The following is a 22717-nucleotide window of genomic DNA, read 5'->3' on the forward strand; positions in this document are numbered from 1 at the left end:
GGAATGTCTTAAAGACATAAAGACCTGGATGGCCGCTAACTTTCTGCTTCTTAATTCAGATCAAACTGAGGTTATTGTACTCGGCCCTGAAAATCTTGGAAATATGGTATCTAACCAGATTCTTACTCTGGATGGCATTACCTTGGCCTCCAGTAACACTGTGAGGAACCTTGGAGTCATTTTTGACCAGGATATGTCCTTCAATGCACATACTGAACAAATATGTAGGACTGCTTTCTCACTTTCCTCTGAAAGCTCCTCGAATATCCAGCCTGAAAATATCTAAATGCTTTCATTAATTTTTACTTAACAACTCAGTGATTTAGTAAGAATGACTTAAAAATGTATTCAAATGTTTTAGAGTTAAACAAAAGCTCACCAGCAACAACCAGCTCTTTTCAGTCACTGCATCTCTTCCTCCTCCTCCTCAGCAACAGGACAGCTCCCTCTGGAGGACACTGAGAAAACTGCAGGTCAAACTGAGAGGTCTGATTAGTGTGTTTGTGGTAATAGAGATCAATAAAACTGATTCTGAATCTGTACTAATAAAAGCACCACCGACCAACCAAACAGCTTAACCGTCACACAGGATGCATCTGCCTTTAATCTGACAAGTTCATGATCTCTGACATTTTATTATGAAAGGTTCCGGCTTCGGTTTCCTGCACAATAAAAGCCTCGGAGTTTGTCTCTTCTGAGAGGCTTTTATTGTGAAACATCCACAGGAAGTGGGGTTTGAACTGCAGATCACAGATGAGCCAAACATTTGGATCAGTACTTCTGTTTGTGTACTTCAGTGTGTATTTTTACACAGTATGTCTGTTTATTTTCTCCCCCTCTCCAGGTGTGTCCAGGTGTTGCAGCAGATGCCTCACAGCTGCTTGTCTCTCCAGGTGCATTGTGGGTGACTGCATCTGTTTATCTTTGTTGTAAAAACAACGGATCATTGCCTAAAACGTATGCCCTGCCCCTTCGACGGCAGCCTGTGTCACGCGGACAGGTGAGACGGACAGACGGACAGTCTATCTCTCTCCTCCTCTCTCTTTCTCACCCCCTCCTTCCTCCTTTTCCTCCCTCCTCCTCCTCCATTGCTGCAGAGCCTCTCGCCTCCATCCGGTTGTCGTCATGGGAACGGTGCTGTCTCTATCTCCGGGCTTGCGGAAAGCCGCTCGGGGCCCAGAGGAGCTCGCGGTGAAGAAGCCGCTGGAGAAGGAGGAGAAGGACGGGACGAGGAAGAACAAGAGGCACCCTGTGCTGCTGCATGCGCTCAGCTGGAAGAAACGGCTCGTGGCTGCGCGAGCGAAGAGGAAGGGAGGGAAGAAAGTGAAGCCCGCAGTGTCCGAGCCCGGGCACGTGCAGCGGGAGCACCGTGAGCCCAGAGTAGCGAAGCCCGGACACAAACACGGGCCCATCCCGGTGCCAGTGCCCACGGTCCCAGACCAGAACCAGAGACAGGCCCAACCCGAGCCGCTCGTGTCCCCGCGGAGGGTGGTGGTTCAGGTGGGTGAGTCAGTGAGGGGCGCTCAGGTGTGTTTGCAGAGGTCATCAGCTGGTTTCTAATCAGAGACACGCGGACAGACAGTGGGCCAGTGCACGCGCTTGAAGGTCAGAACATTAGGAACAGTGAAGGCAGAAAAACGTGAAGCTAAATAATAAAAACAGAGAAGCCGTGAAACCTAACAAAGAAATCAGGAATAAAAGATGTAAAATAAGTAATATAGATTCATTCATAAAATAAGATTTTTATAAAACAGGGTGTAAGAAGAGTTATTCTGAAATTAATAATAACTAGAAATTCTGTGGTAAATACAGTTTTATTGTGAAGGGTCTGAGGTGGTTCAAAGACAGTTTTCAGTCTAAAACACCCGGAGGAAAAAAACTCCCATCTGATTATAAAGTTTAAACCATCAGAGGGCGCCACATGCATCCACCCAGAGGACAGGTTCCACCTACAGAACCTTCAGCAGAACCTCAGGTTCTACAGAAACCCAAACATTTTGTTCTACTTCCTGTGTTAAAACAAAAAGCGTCCTCTCCTTGCTCCTTGTTTCCTTGTCTTCTTTGCAGGCATCCACAGGTGAGCTCCTTCACTGTCTCTCTGACTTCATGTGTCAACGCTGCATCAAACTGAAGGAGCTGTCATCCAATCAGATCGTTCTGTGGTTCAGAAACGTGGACCGAGCGTTGCTGGTTCAGGGTTGGCAGGTGAGAGCCCATCGGTGTGTCTGTGCTAGTCTCACCTGTCCAGAGCTGTTATCTGGATTCATTTACCTTAACGTCAGGGTTTAACATGTGTGCTTACGTGAAAGCGGCGGGGGTTGCAACTCCTCTGGCCAGTCACAGTGTTTACTAGGGATGGGTATCGAAAACCGGTTCTTGTTGAGAACCAGTTCCCACTGTTTCAATTCCTTGGAATTGTTTGCCATTTTTGCAAACGATTCCCTTATCGATTCCAGTCACCCCGAATGACGTCACCACGCTGCGGAGCGTCATTTACCTGGCAGAGCGCCAAAGCGGCTCAAACGCTAAAAAGTTTGGTTATACTTTACGAGAACGGATGACAACAGGGCAACTTGCAATACTTGCAAAATAGATATTTCATTTAAGGGAGGAAACACTACGAATATGCAAAAGCATTTGCTCACAAAACACGCGATAACCTTAAATGAATGTCGTGTTTTTAATTCCGCTCCGGACTCGTGAATCTCAACCCAGCAGCAGCGGTAACGTTTGCACGTCCTCTCCCGTTAATGCGGCAGGTAAATAATCCGCTAACAGTGCCTATTATGTTAGCGCGATCTGCCTTATTACAAAACCTGCCATTACTGTGCATTTAGGTGACCATGATGAGACAGACAGAGTCTGGCTGGCAGTTCTCGCTGCAGTCTACCGGTAGCGTCTCCTTTCAGGCCAGGATAGACGAATGTCACCAAGCAGTGACTAAGTTTGTGGTCAAAGGCTTGCACCCATTTGCCACAGCAGATGCCCCGATTTTCGGTAAGTGAATGTGTTTAATTGTAGGCAGGGACATTACTGGATATTCTTGTGTAATTGCTACAGAATAATTTATCTCATACTTTGTTATTGCTACAGAAGAATATTTATTTTATTATTTTACATTTACAATTTTTTTTCCTGGGGACCCTGTGACACCCCATTGGGGAGCCGTAGGCTGTGGATCTGTTAAGATCTCACTGTTGGGTTTGTAAGGCCATGTTACTCCTAAATTTCTATCTTGTTCAAAGAGAAGATATAAAACAAAGTTCTAAGCTAATCGACCTTAGTGTTCTCCTTTTTTAAAAAGAATCAATAAGAGAATCGATAAAGAATCGAATCGTTAAACAGAATCAAAAATGGAATCAGAATCGTGAAAATCTTATCGATACCCATCCCTAGTGTTTACTGTGGTGACAGCTGAGCGGCTCATTTCCAAAGGAAGACAAACTGTATTTGAGAGAAATATGAAGGTTTCAGACATACTACAGACTGAAAGTAACAGACTGCTGCACACAGAGCAGTGCTGTGGGTGGAAACGTGTGTGTCTGTGTGTGTGTGTGTGTGTGCGTGCTTTAACTTCATGTTGTATGTTTTTATTTCATATCTACTGTGGTATTTAATAAACATGTCCTTTGCTGTAGATTGTGCTGTTTACAAACTGCTGCTGAAAATGAAACTCAGCGTTACATTCAGGTCATGTTAGCACAGCTGAACACTGGAGCAGCATGCTTGGTTTTGTTTTGTTTGGTTGGCTTCATTTGGTTCAGCTTGGTTTGGTTCAGGTTGGCTTGGTTTGGTTCAGTTTGGTTTGGTTCAGCTTGGTTTGGTTCAGTTTGGCTTTGTTTGGTTCAGGTTGGTTTGGTTGAGTTAGGCTTGGTTTTATTGGCCTCCTCAGTTTCTGTGGGCTCGATTATTGTCTCAAGAGAACATCAGACTTCAGCGAGATCGATGGTTGGTGGCAGTTCTTAGACATGAGCTTCTGATCTCTTTCAAAACCCTTCTCCAGAAATTTGCAGTGGCAGTCAGAAAGAAGAAAGACGGGCAGATGAATAATTACATGAACAAAATCAGCATCAAGTCTGAACTGGGTTGTTTAATCTTCAGTTTGCAGCCGTCTGCTTTTAAGGGGTTAATGATGTAATTTTAATAAGGAGAGATCACTTGGATGAATTGAATGTGATTCACTGAGATAGAGAAATTATATTATTATATGTATTTGGTCATTAGACTCTGATGACCTGTCATGGCAAAACGGACTACCAGTGGTGATAGGATTTAGGACAGGACTCCTGGGAGTCTAGACACTGGTTTGGATGGGGCTCTAATTGAGGTATCTATGAGGTGGAGATGGGGAGGAGGTGGGATGCACAAATGAGAGTCTGAAAGGGAGAACGACTCAGAGCATAGATTTACATAGCAAATTGGAGGCTGATTGGCTTGAAGAAGGCAGGCTCGAAGATGATTGGACTAACCATGTCAGTACTGAGATTGACAGCATGGGAACTGATAATGATGCATAGAACAGAAAAAGAGCCTAACACCCAGGAAAGCAGGTAGATGTATGCTTATTGAACTTATGCATAAGCTTCATAATGATGTCACTTGGATGTCATCTGCTATTGGTCAGTCATCATCGGTGGAAGTGTTGTGACACCACAAACTAATACATAACCTTGATATTAATCCAGAATAATTCACCTATTAGTTCAGCTGCTCTCTCTGTAGTACTAGTACTGTTGTCCCTGCATTGGCCTGTCATTGGCTGGCGTTGGTCAGGTGGTAGAGCATGTTGTCTGCTAAATGGAAGGCTGATGGTTTGATTGAGATCAGTCCACATTTTGAAACGTGTCCTTGGGCATAGTACCGTCCTCAGAAAGACCTCTATAGTTAAGTCAGTGTAAAACAGCTCTGTATGAGTGTGAATGGATGTGTGGATGGATGTGTGGATGGAGGAGTGGGTGGATGTGTGGGTGGATGGACGCTTGCATGGATGTGTGGACGGATGTGTGGACAGATCTGTACATAGATGAGTGGATGGACGTGTGAATGCATGTGTGGACATATGGGTGGACGTGTGGATGGATAAGTGCATGGATGTGTGGACGTATGGGGGGGATGGATGAGTGGATGAACATGATGGATGTGTGGATGGACGTATGGACTAATGTGTAGACGTATGGGTGGACAGATGGGAGGAAGGATGGGTGGATGACTCTATGACTAAAGTCCACTCTCGATTGTCCCCCTGCAGGACCAGTGCTTCATCAGTCCGGCCAGCCTGGTGTTTGTGTACCTGCTGTGCAGGGACGTGGTGGATGAGGACACTGCTTCAGAGCACGAGCTCCACGCCACCTTCCTCACCTGTCTTTATCTGGCCTACTCCTACCTGGGCAATGAGATCTCCTACCCCCTGAAGCCTTTTCTGGTGGAGTCCAGTCGTGATGCATTCTGGGATCGAGCGCTGGAGCTAATCGAGCGCCTGAGCGGCGACATGCTGCGAATCAACGCCGATCCACACTTCTTCACCGAGGTGTTTCAGGACCTGAAGAAGCAGGGCGCATCAACAGTAAGGGAGGCGGAGAAAGATGGGAAACAGCAGGAGAAGGAGGAGTTGAAAGAGGGGCAGGAGGAAAAGATGGAGAAGAAGGAGGAGGTTGGCAAAGAGAAACCTGAGGAGCAACAGCAGGAGGAGAAGGAGGGGCTGAATGAAGATGGTGAAGAAGGCAAGCTGGATGATCTGGACCGCTAACAGAGAGAGGAGATCGGCAGCGTGTGTTACTGAGACTCACCCAGCAACCATTGACCCACCAGGGTCTGAATGTAAACCGTTGTTACGGCGGCGACTGACAACTGGCAGGCGCGATGCCTAAAGTTCTACGGACACTAGCTCACTTTAACTGCATGCTGTCAGTCAAGCTTGTAGACAAGTTACCATGGCAACCCTACCATCTCCAGGCTTATTTTGTTTAGTTGGACAATTTGGGGGCAGGGACAGAAAGCATCACACGTGACAGCAGCATGTTCAGGCCAAAGCTGGTTTTGGTTCTGTTCTGAGGTTTCGTTTCTGAGTTGTGTTTTTTTTTGGGGGGGGTGAGAGGGTGTGTGGGGGTGGGGGGTGTTTCTGGGTTCTGCCATTCTTTAAAACAGCGGTCCCCAACCCCCGGGCCACGTGAGTCGTTTGGTACCGGGCCGCGAGAGTTGAGGCTCAGGTGTGAAATGTATGGTTTTCAGGGTTTTTATCGGTTATTAGCGTTATTTTGTTATCGTTTTTATCATTAACTCGTTTTTCCTGGGTCTTTTCACGTGTGTTATGAATAAATCTTCTTTTTTCAGTAAAGGTACTAGTTTTATTTTGCTGTATTTATCCGCGACACCTTAAAGGCCGGTCCGTGAAAATATTGTCAGGCATAAACCGGTCCGTGGTGCAAAAAAGGTTGGGGACCGCTGCTTTAAAACACAAACCATGTCGTTTTTTTTTTTTTTTTTTTTTTTTTTTTATGGGCTCACCTGAACGCTGCCCGTCTGAGGCGGTCCGCTGGTTAGAGTTGGGGTAACAGGTGACAACCCCTACAAACATGCAGGTTAGCATGTGGTGATGCATGATGATTAAATCTGGAGTTTTAATGTGTTAATGAAACAGTATCACTTAGCTTTATAAGCACAGAGGCAGTGACGCTGCCCTGTACCTGCACAGGTGTGTGCATGAATGAGTTCCAACCTATCAAAAGGTTCTTTTGATAGAGTCAGAAAAGTTGGAGGGGACAGAAACAGAGCTTTAAAACGACTCATTCTTTATTACGTCTGACTCATTGTAGATGGAGGACACTGGGAGATGTTTGTGGTTCATGAACTGCAGGGGTTTTTTTTATTTTTTATCATTGGACGTTGATCAGCAGGACAGTTGGTGATCGTCTCAGCTCTGAAACTGTCCTGTGCTGATCAGCGAGCTGCTTCAACTCGTCTCCTTCCTTTACTTTAGCTGGACTGAAGTTACTCACTGAGAGACAGGGATGCAGGAAAGTTTCCAGGTGTTTCACTTCCTGTGGTTGTGCAGATGAAATAGTCTTTGAAAATAACTTGTGTTTATTGATCAGAATCATTTTTATTGAATGTTGAGTGGAAGATCCCCTCCTCCAGTGGGTTAGGGGTTTAAGATGAAAATCTGACGTTTTAACTTCCTGTAAACATACATTAACAGAGCTGTGTAGTGCAGATTTTCTCAGACAGGTCATATGACCTGGCAGTCAGCTGATGTAATTTTGATGTTTTCTGTCTCTAGTCTGAAAGTTGAATGTAAAAGCAGTCAGATCGACTGACCCTGCCGAACCATCATGATAAACAACAAGAGTCAGCCGTGTCTGTGTGACCTCTTATTTCCCTTTCCACCTGTAGTTTCATCTGCAGGCCATATTCTGTTCTACCTGCCTGTATCCATAGAATGAAAGATTGAGGTTTGAACCTGTCTGCTCGTGTTGTTTGGGTAACCCTCTGTCTTCAGATGGGACGAGAGTTCAGACCTGAGTCCCAGTTCATCCTGTTAGCCCTTTTAACTAGATCTTAAATGTGCCGCTACGTGCACACTGCTAAATCTGAAGTGGCCAGAAGTTTGTGATGTGATGACGACTGCAGTCGTGGTTATTTCCCCCCACTGACTGATGCCGAGACTCTGAGAGACGAGACCCTAATTCAGGGGTGGTGAACTCGAGGGCCGGTGTCCTGCAGGTTTTAGATGTGTCCTCCTTCTTTATTGGCGGTTGGCAAACAGCAAAATGAGGCATTACCGCCACCAACTGGTTTGGAGTGTTAGATGTGTACTTGATCCAACACAGCTAATTTAAATGACTAAATGACCTTCTCAGCATGGCTGTATTCCAATTCAGGGTCTTCAGCCTCAAAGTACGCAGCCTTAATGGTCCTCAAGGGCCACGTACTCAAAGACCGCTAAGGCCGGAAGTGCGAGGCTTCTGAAATGGGACGGTCTAGCCTCAGTCGCGCTGCCCAGGTTGCCTAGCAACATGATACTAACAGCTGAAAACGTTTCATACAGCTTTGTTTGACAGAAATGAAGTAGAACATATTTTGTTCATTTGTTTCTACATGAGCTTTGTGTGATTTGATAAGTATCTGAGGCTGAGACCACAGGACTGTAAAACACGATTGTTGGGCTTCATTTCTGTACTGAACAGTCATTTTAAGATTAGCTAGTAAGTAACAATTAGTTAATGTTGTTCATGAGACTAAAGTCATCTCACTTTGGTAATGTAAATATAATATGGCCAATATTATAGTTATTATATTAATCATTATTAGTTATTACAGCAGTGAATTTGAACTCTGTGTCAAATACTGAGCTTCAGTAAAGATTCAAGTTGCAGTTATTTATATTTCCTATCACCTTAAATCTTCACTCAAAGACAAGTATCTTTGACAGTGTATATATATAGATGTGTTATATATAAGAGACAAATATTGTTTTTAATATGTTGGCATTATTACATTTGGCTCAATGCTTACATATATATGTGGAAAAAGAAAATGTACGAGCTGTGAAAACTGTTTCTGATAACATGAAGAGTAGACTGATATATTAAATATTCCTTTATTGGGTGAGAAAAATCAGACCATGTCATAAGTGCTTTAAGTCATACAGAATAGATATCAGAGCCTTAAACAGGCTGACTTCTGCTAAATGGGTCAAACTGGGCAGAAAATATACAAACACATATGTATATGATGTAACACTATAGATCAACTTACCGTAGAATATATTACTTACTTAGCACTTAGTTCCTCCTACGCCGGGCGGCGCATCGGGCAGCTAGTGATCTCCATCGATGTCGGTCAGCAGCGACTGCTTCAGCTTCGTCCCAGACAATGTCGACAGTTCTCAGATCGTCCATGAATGTTCGACGCCATGTGGTCTTTGGTTGGCCTTGCCAGTACGCGTACGCCATGTAATGGCAATCTTAGGTGGGCGATGAGGGGGTAGGCGTAAAATATGGCCCACAAAGCGGAAGCGCCTTTCTGCAACAACATCGGCTAATGGGCGGGTGCCTGCTCTTCGTAGGACCTCCTCATTTGTTATTCGGTCCCGGTAGGAAATTCTCAGGATTCGCCACAGGCCATGTTGTTGAAGTACATTCAGGTGTTGGGTAATTACACTTGTTGAGCGCAAGGTTTCACTAGCGTATAGTGCAGTAGGAACGATAGAGTTCAATAGTCTGATCTTGACCCTAACATTTAGGGAGGTCGAGTTCCAAATAGGTTGCAGACGTTGCAGGACACCAACCGCCTTCCCTACTCTGGCGTCGACATCCCGATCAGAGACCCCGTCATTCGAGATGATGCTGGCAAGATATGTAAAATTCTCCACCTCTTCAGCACGTTGTTGGTCGATTATGACAGGAATGCGGGCACGTGCATAGCCAAATCGGAGTACCTTGGCTTTTTTGGCGCCGATTCTTAATCCAACTTTCGTCGCCTCCCTCTGCAGGGCCGCAGTCAACTTTCGGAGGTCCTCCTGAGTCGAGCCCAGCAGGGCGATGTCATCTGCGAAATCCAAGTCAGTAAGATTACGAACTTCGTGCCAGGCCACACCGATGCCAGCTTGGTCAAGTGATCGTCGCATGATGAAGTCAATTACCAACAGGAAGAGGAACCGTAGAATATATAAAGCATATAAACAATTACAGCAATATGATGCAACAAACACAGCAGTACTACTAATCCAAAATACTCAAAGCTTCATAGAACTGAAACAAACATTTATTTTTAGCTCCATTCTGCTGCTGATACATACTTTAGGTTTCTGAATATTAAACTTGTTGCTGCCTTTCATAGTGTGTAACTTGAAGGCCCTGAGTACTTTCTCCCACACTGAAAACACTGGAATGATAAAATTATTTGAACATTACCTAATAAGACTGATTCAGGACAGACAATTAGTTATGTTAAACTTTCCTAGCAGTCCTTCACAAACCGGGAACAGTCTGTCTATTCTCTCCATCTGTCAGCTGCTGCTGGCTCTTCCTCCTCCTCTTCCTCACACACTGCTGAGTTTGTCCTGGTGGATCATCAGGGGTGCAAAGCCTCACAGATGATGTGCAGCAGTGGGTCCCTCAGTCTGTCCTCACTCTGGACACTTGCAGTTGTCACACATGGAAATCAAATGTGTGATAAGCTGCAGGATTCAAACACAAGTGTAACTTATAAATACATGTTCATACTTTTATTCCACAATCAGAGAGAAAGAAACAGAGAGAGAGTGCAGGACAGACAGACAGGTGACAGTCTCAGGTGTACACACTGCTACAAAACAGCACAAGAGAAGGAGGATTTAGTGTTTGTGTTATTACGAGTGCTAAACAAGAAGAGTTCCCAGATGGTCCAGTGGACACATGTGTGACTCCTGTGATTAAAGCATCTTTCTTTCAGCTTAACGAGTGAACCGTCAGCTCGTTCAGACACACGTTAAAGTCCGTTTGGCTCGACACCACCGAACAGAGGCAGCAATATGACATAGCTAACATTAACAGTGCAGTGAATCCTGCTTGTGCCGTCATATTCAGGACTGCAAACCGAGCAGCATCACTGACTTTCAGCTTGTTGTGTTTGTGGATATATGACTGACTTTAATTATCCATAAAATCATCACATTCTCTGTAAGATTAAGGTCGACTATTGAACGACATATATTTTACAGTAAAGGCTTTAAAACCAAGTTAGTACAAACATCACTAATGTCACATTACTTTGCCAACATGTGGCCAACAGTAATGTTTTAGTATTCTTCATTTTTAAACATTTGCACATAAATAAGTGACATAATATTCAGTACTTACTTTTAAAAGTTTCCACTGTTTTTTTTTCGGCAAAATTATCCACACCCACCGCTGCGCTATGAAGTCTGGGATATTTTGGGCCATGAAGTGTACACCGCCACATCCTTAGAATTCAGGGAAATGAAGGACGCATTTGAGGGCTGCATTTCGAGCAGCCTTTGAATTGGGACAGCCTTTGTCGCGTTGCTGTGACGTAATCGGCCTTAAAATGCGGCCTTTAAGGCTGCAGACCCTGAATTGGGATACAGCCATTATACATACACAAGGAGACCAGGTAATGACGCACAGGTGGGAAGCACAGCTGATCCTAATACACAAAACGAATGGAGGATACAAGCTGAACACAGTGACAACAGACACAGCGCTTCAAAATAAAGCAGGAAGTCCACAACACGAACTCAGGGACATGAACAGGGTACAAGGGTAGGACACAGGATACCAAAATCAGATTAAACTAGAACAGAAGACAATAATCATGTTAAACACAAAACGCTGGGTCAACGACCCAGCACCATGACAGGAAAACATTATGTACAGCTATTTACAGTTGTTCACACAGGATTAACCTGAGTGACCTGTTCCCGGACCATTTCTTTAAAAAGATTTTTTACTTTAATAGCAGTGGTTCCCAAACTTTTTTTGCTAGGCTGCCCTTTGTTTTACAAGAAAAAATGTTCACCCCCGCCTCCCCACGCGCGCACACACACGCACTAACACATCCTCCAACTACACAAACCCATATTTAACTCCATTGCGGTTTATTTCACATCTCAAACATTTAGTAAACAATTAAGCAAATACAAGTAATCAGCATTAAATTACAGGTAGTAATGCCATACGGTAAAAAAATATATTTTAAAATACATTTTGAAATATATTTCAAAATATACAAAAAATGGCCAAAAAATATATGTGCTAAAATACATTTTAAAATATATTTATGTATTTTGAAATATATTTTAGCACATATATTTTTGGCCATTTTTTGTATATTTTAAAATATATTTAAAAAATATATTATAATATATTTTGAAATGTGTTTTAACACATATATTTTTTGGCTGTTTTTTTAATATTTTGAAATATATTTATAAAATATATTTCAAAATACAATTTAAACTTATTCAAAATCATTCAAAAATATATAAATTTAACCCTTCATATATTTCTAAGAAAACACATTCACATGTAACAGCTGAAAGAAATCTTTATTTGATGTTTAAAACATACATATAGCATATCAATCAAGCAAGGAGTATTCATTTTATTATTTTATTCTCATTACATACTTAAACATTCTAAAAGAAACACACACACACACATATATATACACACACATATACATATATGTGTGTGTATATATATGTGTGTGTGTATGTGTATATGTGTGTGTGATTGTATGAACATAAGTCAACATACTTAAAATGTAATTTCTTTTCCTTTTCCAGCAGTCTCAGTTCCCCCAGCTTTCACTGCAATCCTCAAAGCCCTTCTGGACACATTGGGAAACCTCTTCCTGTAACAAACAAAAGTCACAGTTCTATTACTTTTATCAGAATTAAAATAAAAATATGATTTATGTTAGCTGGCTTCATTTAGCAAACAGATATTTCTGTTTATATAGATACAGATATTAATACAGATATATTTTATGCATAATTTTACCTCTTTTTTTTCCTAGATGGAAAGTCTATCCAGTTCACATTACAGTAATGCTAACACCCCTTTTGGTTGTCTCTCCTTACCCTCCAGCATTCATAAATCTGTTGACCTTCTTTGTCTGAGACCAACCACTACAAAGCATCATCACCTATTTGTATTGGTAACTTACTTTACAACCTATTTTAATGGTTGTAAAGTAAGTTACTTGTGCTGTATGCAATTTTAGATACACAGAAAGTCTTCACTTACTATATATGGCTGTCATAGTGTCCTTATGAAGGGCAGTTCTTCGCTCTGCGCCGATGTCCGTTTTGCTCTGTCCTCCTATAAAAAGCATGAACATTTGAGTGTTTGACTAGTTTTAGATTTCCAAAAATCTGATATTTGTACAACTAAACATTTGAACTACAATGATATGCGATATACTTTTATGGGTACTTTTTGGTAAAGAAACTGGTGACAGAGGCTTTTTAGAATACTATTAGCTAACCATTTGAACTGACTTTCAAAGCTGTTTACCTTTTAAATTGCTGTGGATCAAAACCTCCAGTGGGAAGGCAGCCATTAGAAGAACACGCACCATTGAACCTGAAAATAACAAAATCAAACAAAAAACAGAACAATATATAAGAGTCAGGTAGGGTAATAAATCTCTTCCGAAGCAATATAGTTCATTTTGGGTGAAAAACAAAACATTCCTCTAAAATATATATACTGACATCAGCAATCAACATCATGATTGTAATTATTTCCTTTTTAGTACATCTACTGCTGTGTGCATGTGTCAAGCACTACGACTGTATCTATGCATATAAATTCACCATATATATCCTGCAAAAATGTTTTGTTATAGTCAAAAAAGGCAAACAAACAAAGGCATTCAATCAGAGGTGAGAAATTAATTGGGAATATCAATTATAGGTGAACTATTCTTTACCTACTATTCTTTACCTCTTTAACCAAGAAGCTTGAAATATTTGAATGTAAAATAAAATAAATAAATAATAATAAAAATAACATGATGTAATTAAAATGCACAACTTACATTAAGGAAATCTGCATTTGTATCCACAGGCTAAAAGTAAAACAGTAAATGTGTTAGTAATAGTACAGGTATTTGTAAAAAAAAAAAAAAGAGGCAGTAACTGTGACTCTTCTAGTGGGATGCTAAATGCAGAGATTTATATTTACAGTATAATACTGCATGTACAGGTAGCTGTGCTGTGAACTGTAACTGAATATTAGAGAATCTCAGAGAAATTAAATTTATTTATGTTTTGAATTTATCAATCATAAAACCGTCTGTTTTGAAGGCCTGTTACGATAACAACTTTTTGTTGGTCGGTATATTGACCAATAAACAATTGCGACAAGTTATGTCATTGTCATTTTAAGACCATTTTATGTCTTTGAATGTATAATCATAATATAACACCATAATAATGCAAGATCTACACACTTTCAATTGTCAAACCAACAAAATATAAAATAAAATAAATAAATATTTAGATCATGGAAATTAGGTATCAAAATATTAGATACCGTAAAAACTTGAATAAATAGTAAATTTTCTAACAAATAGAAAACAATGTTATTTAATGTTATTGTGTTGTTATTATTATATTTTATTTTTGTAAATATAATGGCAGATAAATTGCATCATCAACAATTATTGAGGTCATGTACATGTATTGTGTGTTAAGTCAATATATCGATTATTGTGACAGGCCTACTGTTTTGGTATCATAACAAGCTTGTCAAACATGCATGACCACTAAGCAATGTCTAAGCAGTAGTACTGGTCTGAATGACAACAAACATAACTAGTGTTTTGGAAAATCTGTTAGAAAACAGTTATTTCAATAATTATGATTAGCATGTGACACAGACACTGTATAAAAAACTACAACAACAAATACTTACTTTAGGAGGATGGGGAGGGCAGCATGAGGTTGAGACTTTGACATCTGTAAGAAACAAATTCATGTATTACAAACAAGTCACTTAAAAATACATTAATGTGGCAGACTGTTCCCTGTTCAGATGCAGTGTGTAAGTACAATCAGGGCTGTCACAACAATGGGGTGGGGCCAAGTGGCCGCAACCCTAGGTACAATGTGCAGGTATATATAATTACATATAATATATGTGAATAAAGCAAGAATCAGTTTAGGTTAGTCACTGTGCTGACTGATGCTTGCTAGGTTTATATGATTGCGAACTGCACAAAAACAACAACAGCAACAACATTAATGACAATGACAAACAAAATTACCTACATTTATGTAAATCTGACATCAGGAAGATCTGCATTCGATTTCATGGGCTGAAATAAATAGGCAGAAACATTACTGCTAAAAAAACAAAAAACAAAAACTCTAAAAAGCCTAAAAATGACTTAAAAGGCAAGGAAATGTGGAACATTGTAATTAGCGAACACTAATTAAGCATAACTGTGCTTTGTTTCTAACCTTGGTAAGTGCTCTGTAGCCAGAAGGAGAGGTGGGATTTCTGTGAAAGCCAAATTAAATGTGAATAGGTTTTGATAGTTATTGTATATAACAAGTGTAAAACAGTTTTATTTGTATTTTTTTCCCTTTCTGAGAAGGCAGAATAATAAGAAAAGGCAAAAGTACGTCACAATATAATCAATTAAGTTACATATTTTGATTACCAAATTATGGAAGCGTGGAGCTGCCACCCAGGCAAAAGAAAAATAGAGCTACATCACGTTATAACGTGAAAAGTTTATTGTTCTAACATTATGCTTTTCATGTATGTATAATATAATATCACGTTATTACAATATACATAATTATCACGTTCGCACAATATTGTACGGACGTGATAATGATGTACATTGTTCGTACAATGTTGTTCAAACATGAAAAGTATATTGTATAAACATGATAGTATATTGTTAGATCGATAAACTTTTCACGTTATAACGTGATATACTTCTATTTCTCTTTTGCCTGGGTGGCAGCTCTACGCTTCCGTGCCAAATAAGCGAGAATAAAGTAATATTATATGAGAAAAGGCACCTGCTAGCTTGATGATGGAGGCTTCATAGACCGGCCACCCGCCTCCTTCTTGTCCGTTTCCTCCATGCCGGCTAATTATTCATCCTCATTAAAATCTCGTATATGTTCAGTTGGCAGAATTGAGAATTTTACATCTTCCAACCACTTAATTAAAGCGAACATAATCGGCTTGTTTCTTCCCGTCTCCTGTATCCGGCCGTTCCTCTCACTGTCGGAATTTGCGCCTCAGAGACGTCGTTATTTTTCAAAAAAAAGAAAGAAAGAAAGAAAGAAAGAGCAACAACTAATAAAGAGAGTTTTTGCACGTTCATTGCATATTTGTGGGAATGTTTAAATATTTAATTTTTATTAATTACTTTTCATTATATCTTTATTTTTTAAACCACCATGGCAATGCGCATGCGCATACTCTCCTGCACGCAAAGGGCTTTGGAGTTGATGTAATGTCGCAATGCATTGTGGGAGCGCAGCACCATCTTGGCAGGCCACGAATCAAAACAAGATTGCTACGAACCATTCTGAAACGTAGCTCAAAAGAAAATGACGGTATAGAGACAGATTGTGTCCAGATGCAAAGAGACGGTACTTGATTGTTGAAATGTGGACCCGTATGAAATACGGCCGTGGAGTAGAAACCCTGAAGACCAAACCGCTATTGACTTAGCATGATCTACTCTCGTACCTTGTCTGTGGAGTCAGCGCATACATGGCGCACCAGTTTCGCAATTATAAATCTCTGGAGGCGCACATCCAATTCACCAAGGACTGGGTACAAGATTTGGCTATTTTTAAGCCTCCACGTTGTGAGTACGCCGTCATTCAAGCAAAGGTAAGTCAGCTTGAGTACTGCGAGTAAAATGCGTTTGATCCCCCCCGAACATTCAAATTAGTGCAGCATAAATTCATTGATGAGGGGGAAATTACAGTGAGAACATGTAGAGGCTCTGTTAGAGGGATAACATAGTGAGTTCAGTGCATTGATGTGACATTGTCCTAAGGATTTAGTTATTCTTTATGGTTAAAGAAATTGCCCTAATTAATTCATATTTATTATAAATAACCCTAATTACACATCTTGCTTCCTTGTTTGTGTCCTGTGTCACTAAAAATACATTCTGTTTTAGTTTTATACATTGATTAATGACCTGCAGAATCTCCTTATCATATTAGGTGTCCATAATTGTCACTTAAAGTCGAACATTGTGTTTTCTCCCTCTTGAAAGTGATTACATCCTTGCATTACATACTTTAGGTTCATTTTTTGCTGATAGGTTTCTAAAAAGAAACAGGCAGATTTAGAAAGATGCAGTGTTCTATACATGGATACATAAAAACACTTTATTTGTTACATTTATGATAAATGGATTTGAAAGTAGATAAAACACATTTGTGTCGGCCTTGGCTTATTAAAGCTCTTGTCTTTAAATGAACTTTGTCTGTGTGTGTTTCAGGTACTGCACTCTTAAAGACTGAATTGCACCATTGCAGCCACAGGTCATTGTGAGCATCACAGGGAAGGTTGAAGCCGCCCACTGCACCTGTATGGCCGGAGTCGTGGAGACCTGCACCCATGTCGCTGCTCTTCTGTTTAATGTAGAAGCAACAGTGCGGCTCTGTGGCACAAGGACTTTTACAGATGAACCTGCATACTGGGTTTTGCCTGGTAATATGACCAAGATACAGCCAGAGGTTGGCAATAAGATAGACTTCTCCTCTTCAGCTGCCCAAAAAAAGGTTCTTGATCAAAACATAAACAGACCATTCGTTGTGACAGGTAAAAGAAGCTCTCCTCAAAAAAGAAAAGTTTCACCTGCTACTGTGAAGGAGTTGGATCAACTGATGGGACAATATTTTTCCAAGCATAGTTCTGTTCTGAATAACCCATAATGTTTTAATTTAGGGGGCCATGTAAATAATTTGCATTTACTGAATATGTACTTACTAAGCACCACTGTTCAAAAGTTGAATAAAGAAACAAAGAAATGTTTGCCTATTTTTAATTAAAAGCACTTTGTAGAACATCAAATCAGTTACAATGTAGAATCAATGTTATGTATAGTTTACAAATGACAAAATGTTCACATAAAATGATGACAGCATTTAAATAATATCACCCACTACTAGCATTCTGTAATTTACTGTCTCTTTTGAAAACTTATCACTACATAAACAGCACAAGACTTAAGAGTATTTAACAAGAGTATTTTCCCCTAGTTTTACTACCACACTGGGGCACATGTTCACCAAAACGCAGCAAACCTTTGCCATCTTATCCAGGAGGGTCACCTTTTTACTCACACATGGAAGAAGTAATCTGATTGGTATGGTGGTGTGTAGCATGTAGTTTGAAGCAGGGATTTCGTAGTGCCCCATGTGTAGTGTTGGAACCCAGTCAGGATTTGTTTCATTCATTTCATAGGCTGGTTTGCTGCAATAATGCCAAATAATTAGCAACTCTATAAATAGAAGGTAGTTCTGCATGTTTGTTCTAAGTTTGTGCTATGATCTCAGAGCGCATTGAAAATAAAACTAACAGGCTATAAAGAATAATATGAACTTATTTAGAACTTACCTGAATGAAAATACTGGAGCACACCAACAGATATCTGGGGATGGTAGAGAACTGAATATCAGCTCGTCTCACAGCTGCTATCCAGGCTAGACGCCTTCTTTTGGTAACATCCAACACATAAGCTCCCTCATGATTCTTCCAGGTGAGGAAACAATGAAAAGAGAGCCTGTTTTCAAGCTTATTCCTTTGCCGGTAGTGCAATCTAACATTACAACCGGCCAGACAGCAAGCATTTGTTTGGCCTGCTAATATGGCGCCTCGACCAAAAATCTTGGCTACGCCCCATCCCGTAAGATCACGCTCCAGAGCCCTATTAACGTATGGATCTAGAAAGAAGACGCTGCATTTTTAACTCTGAGGGAGATGGAGAATGAGCCTATTTCCAAAAAAAGTGGAGTGTGTTCCTTTAAGTACTATATTGTATCCATCCATCCATTCGCTTCCGCTTATCCTTTTCAGGGTCGCGGGGGCGCTGGAGCCTATCCCAGCTGTCATAGGGCGAGAGGCGGGGTACACCCTGGACAGGTCGCCAGTCTGTCGCAGGGCCAACACACAGGGACAGACAACCATTCGCACTCACATTCACTTGCACATTCACACCTAGTGGCAATTTGAATTATCCAATTAACCTATCCCCACAAGTTGCATGTCTTTGGACGGTGGGAGGAAGCCGGAGTACCCGGAGGGAACCCACGCAAACACGGGGAGAACATGCAAACTCCACACAGAAAGACCCCGGCCTGATGGTGGAATTAAACTCAGGACCTTCTTGCTGTGCGGCAACAGTGCTAACCACCGTGCCACCGTGCTGCCCTATATACTATACTGTATATATTGTCAAAAACTAAAGTGTACATAGCAGTTGTTGTATCTTGTTTACTGTATCACTGACAGATAATTTCAAAGTCAATGAACGCTACATTATAGTGAGATATTGTGTAATGTGAAATACTGTAAGCAAATGAATAAACAACCTAATTCGTGATAGACCTTTGACTCTGTTTTGTTTGAATCCAACTGTTTTTTGCAGATGTGCATAAAACATGTTACTTTTAGTATTATTATCATTATTGCACTAAATACATTTTAAATAAAGGATACTTTGATATGCATTCTACTGTAAGGTTGGAAATGTATTTTCTTCACCCTAAAATATGTTTTGAAATGTATTTTGGTTTGAAAGAAATATATTTTCAATTTCAAAAATATATTTTTTTGGAGCATCACAAATACAAAATATATTTACCATATATTTGAAATATATTTTGGCCAGGAAAAATGTATTTTTTTACCGTATGGGATAAAATAAACTACTAACTCTTTTACGCTACGTCCGCACCTACATGGGTATTATTTAAAACGCAGCTGTTTCGTGCACATGTAAACGGCGTTTTGAATCACCGAAAACTGAGATTTTTTTAAAACTCATTTTTTGCGTTTACGTGTGGACGAGGTATACAGAGTTGGTCACGCAGCGTCAAAGGTATGTGCCTTTTTTTACGTCATGCTGTGCGCACGTTATTGTTTACATGAGATGAATTGCAGAATGGCAGATAGAGACAAAATACTGTTACTGTTAATCTTACATCTTCAGGTTTTACACGCCAGAGGTGTGGACTCGAGTCACATGACTTGGACTCGAGTCAGACTCGAGTCATTAATTTTATGACTTTAGACTTGACTTGAAAAAAGGTTGTAAGACTTGTGACTTGACTTGGACTTTTACACCAGTGACTTGGGACTTGAATTGGACTTGAACCTGTTTACTTGAAAAGACTTGATATTTTACCCAAATCTAAAATTTAACATACATATTATATAAAAAGTGCGGACCATTAATTCACTTTATTCATTCATTCATTCTTACCACACTCCGTATGTATGTGAGCGTGGGCTGTAGCACAGCCAATCAAATTAACCAGATTTGAAAAAAACAAGAACAAAAACGCTTGAGCCAAAAATGCTTCCAAGAGTAATTTCTTTCGGGTACATAAACTACGAAGTAGTCAACAAAAAACGAAATGCAATATGCAAAACATGCAAGAAGAGAATCACAGACAGAGATGGAACAACTTCCAACTTTGTCCGACATTTGAAGTTGCATAAAGAACGGTAGGTGGTGCTTTTTTTTTTTCTTTTTTTTTTGCTACGATGAAATAGCTTACTTACTTAGCTAACTTCATCTTATTAGCAAATGTTCTTCGGGCTACGTTGATGATACTGTTTGGCTTTAACAGGTATGATATGTTTGTCATGCTATTTTAAATCCGGTCCTGCAAGCGCATCCAAGAATAACATGCAGCTTGTTAGCTCAGAATTGTCGGTGAATGGTGAGCAGGGTCCGTTTCAGAAAGTGGGTTCTGTAGCTGTACTCAGTCTCTCTCCGTCTCCTCCCCATCATTAACCCCGTAGATTTAACCCACTTTAGACTGACAAATATTTATTTTACCATCACATCACAATTCAAAATCACTGTGTTTAATTTGCAATTAGTGTATGGTCGTGTTTAACTTTTGCATGTCTGAGCCAGGGAAAATTTTTTTTTTTGGTTAGAAAATCTGGCCCACCTTAGTGTGTAATTGAGTAGTCCTGCTATACATAGCCTTTTTCTTCTGTCATTTATGTTAATACATCAAATAAAATACTTTGATCTTATATTATTAGCTGTTGTTTATTTGCAAAGGTTATTCTCAACAGGGATGCTAGACAAAAACGGTGTTTTCTACAGACAGCCTAGCATACGCTCTCCACTTGCGAGTGAAAAAAGAAAAAGAAAAAACACCCCTTCCCTATTGGTGTTAGAGTTTACCATGTCAGCCAATCAAAAAAATGATAAGGCAACATGTGACATTTGGTTGTTTAGGGAGAAGGGGAAGTTTTTAGGAGTGACACCCGCGACGGAAAGCGGGCGAGCGAAAGAAAGAGAGAGAGCGAGTTTTCATATGTGAGACATTAGTGACGTTTAGCGTGTTTGGAGGCTGTAGTTAGTTTGTTGTGTAGTTATTGTTTTGTATTGTGTGTCGGTTAGACTGCTGAATTTCATATTTGATCTAAAAAAGCTGTCAAAGGCAGATTCCAGTGTAAACGCTGTCTCCACATAGAAAACTGGACTGTTGCACCTCCAGTTGTCAGACCTGCAGGGTTTAGGCCTGTGGTGTTCTCCTCTGTCTTATACTGAACACAAACTACATTTTTTGGACTGGCACAAATAATTTGTGTGCCTTCTTATTTGATGCAGCACACCTGATTGTTCTGTAAATAGATTTAAATGGTTATATAAAAAACGCCTGAGGCCTTGGCTGCATTTTTAGGTAAATAGCATCATATAACTTTGTTGTTTGCAAAACTTGTGCATAATTTTTAGAAATGTACAATTTCTATTTGCATTTCAAGTTATGAAAATGATTCGTTAAACATGTAAAAAAATATAACTTTTTTCTACTCGGATTCTGAATTTTTTGTCTGAATTTAGATCAACTGTGCTAATATAGTATACCAAAATGAAAAAAATAACTCAAATTTCAGATATTTGAGGTTGTGCTGTAAATAATGATACCAAACAAGGCAAGAAAAACATATTTTAAAAGTGAAATATAGAAGTAAAATCAAAAGTAGTCAAGAACGGCCAATTATACCCGGGACCCCAGAGGGTTAAAAAAAAGACTTGAAAGGACTTGAAATTCAAAGTTTCGGACTTGGGACTTGACTTGAAAGTTGTCTGTCTTGACTTGCGACTTGACTCTGACTTGCTTGACTTTACTTGAGACTTGACTTGTGACTTGAGGATAAAGACTTGGGACTTACTTGAGACTTGCAAAACAATGACTTGGTCCCACCTCTGTTACACGCTTACATATACACACGCAGCTACTGTCCCTCCATTTAGAAAGGCAGAGGTGTCACAGTGCATTATTTTATGTGAAGTTGTTTTTTTTCCTGTGTAATAATATTCAACATTGCTATCAATACATTTTTCAAAAAATGGCTCTCTGTGCAAAATGGGTTTAAAAACATAAACAACTGTAGGATACTGTTTGTCCATGATTTAGACAGGGGGAACAAATCATGGTCATCAGATGATCAACAGTTTGGCTTGTTCCTGTGTTCCATTGAGTTTAATCAATGCTTGTTTGTGGTCCATGTATTTTGAATTTTTCCCTGTTTCTTCAAGTAGTGTGCTTTCCTGTCGATGTCCACATTTAGTTTTTTCAGATGTTCATTCATGAAGACCTCGGATCCTTTCAGATTCTTTCCTTGTTTTATCAGTGCAATTTGTGTTTTCTGTTAACCAGTCTCACAATGATGGCTGTTTTTGTCACCATCATTTTTTTGGGGTAGAGGGTGGCAAGCCTCAATGTTGTTATAGTCCACTTCACTTTGGGTTAGGGGTGCTGTGTGCAGGCAGGAAATTGGACCCAAAAATGCAGGACTCACAACACACGGGAATTAACTCAAAATAAAGCTTTATTTATTAACTCAAAGGAGCGATACAAAACTAATCTAGACTGGAAAAATGTAAACTAAACTTCACAGAGAGGCACACAACATGCGAGGAACACAGTTGAGGACAATTACACATAACAAGACAGGGAGGACATGGA

General features: G+C 40.2%; 1 protein-coding gene and 3 long non-coding RNA genes across 6 annotated transcripts; 2 read left to right on the forward strand and 2 right to left on the reverse strand.

Annotated features, from left to right (window-relative positions):
- The first annotated feature begins 797 nt into the window (after nucleotides 1-797).
- On the forward strand, nucleotides 798-6264 carry LOC100693588 (cyclin-dependent kinase 5 activator 1). The gene is made up of 5 exons (XM_013267768.3): nucleotides 798-813; nucleotides 894-1000; nucleotides 1098-1500; nucleotides 2068-2205; nucleotides 5249-6264. The coding sequence occupies exons 2-5, from the start codon at nucleotides 960-962 to the stop codon at nucleotides 5744-5746; spliced, it is 1080 nt and encodes a 359-aa protein (XP_013123222.1). The 5' UTR covers nucleotides 798-813; nucleotides 894-959; the 3' UTR covers nucleotides 5747-6264.
- A 5735-nt stretch (nucleotides 6265-11999) lies between these two features.
- Nucleotides 12000-15867, reverse strand: LOC109194744 (uncharacterized). 3 transcript variants are annotated; one of them, XR_003218495.1, is made up of 8 exons: nucleotides 15545-15867; nucleotides 14972-15011; nucleotides 14780-14826; nucleotides 14424-14467; nucleotides 13546-13575; nucleotides 13020-13088; nucleotides 12750-12824; nucleotides 12000-12354 (listed from the first exon to the last, which is right to left on the reverse strand). It is a non-coding gene; the product is annotated as an uncharacterized LOC109194744 (long non-coding RNA). The 3 variants fall into 3 exon arrangements; XR_003218494.1 differs by having other exon boundaries at nucleotides 12000-12824; XR_002056505.2 differs by lacking the exon at nucleotides 14972-15011 and having other exon boundaries at nucleotides 12000-12824.
- A 150-nt stretch (nucleotides 15868-16017) lies between these two features.
- Nucleotides 16018-17081, forward strand: LOC112845634 (uncharacterized). Its single transcript, XR_003218493.1, has 2 exons — nucleotides 16018-16373; nucleotides 16996-17081. It is a non-coding gene; the product is annotated as an uncharacterized LOC112845634 (long non-coding RNA).
- A 517-nt stretch (nucleotides 17082-17598) lies between these two features.
- Nucleotides 17599-18617, reverse strand: LOC112845636 (uncharacterized). The gene is made up of 2 exons (XR_003218500.1): nucleotides 18117-18617; nucleotides 17599-17972 (listed from the first exon to the last, which is right to left on the reverse strand). It is a non-coding gene; the product is annotated as an uncharacterized LOC112845636 (long non-coding RNA).
- Nucleotides 18618-22717: the final 4100 nt, after the last annotated feature.

The sequence above is a fragment of the Oreochromis niloticus genome, unplaced genomic scaffold (assembly GCF_001858045.2).
Source record: "Oreochromis niloticus isolate F11D_XX unplaced genomic scaffold, O_niloticus_UMD_NMBU tig00008304_pilon, whole genome shotgun sequence".
NCBI classification, from domain to species: domain Eukaryota; kingdom Metazoa; phylum Chordata; class Actinopteri; order Cichliformes; family Cichlidae; genus Oreochromis; species Oreochromis niloticus.

Coding starts and splice junctions, on each gene's coding strand:
- LOC100693588 (XM_013267768.3), top strand. CDS start 960: ATGCCCTGCCCCTTCGACGGCAGCCTGTGTCACGCGGACAG. Junction 1,001..1,097: donor AGCCTGTGTCACGCGGACAG/GTGAGACGGACA, acceptor CCATTGCTGCAG/AGCCTCTCGCCTCCATCCGG. Junction 2,206..5,248: donor TGCTGGTTCAGGGTTGGCAG/GTGAGAGCCCAT, acceptor GTCCCCCTGCAG/GACCAGTGCTTCATCAGTCC.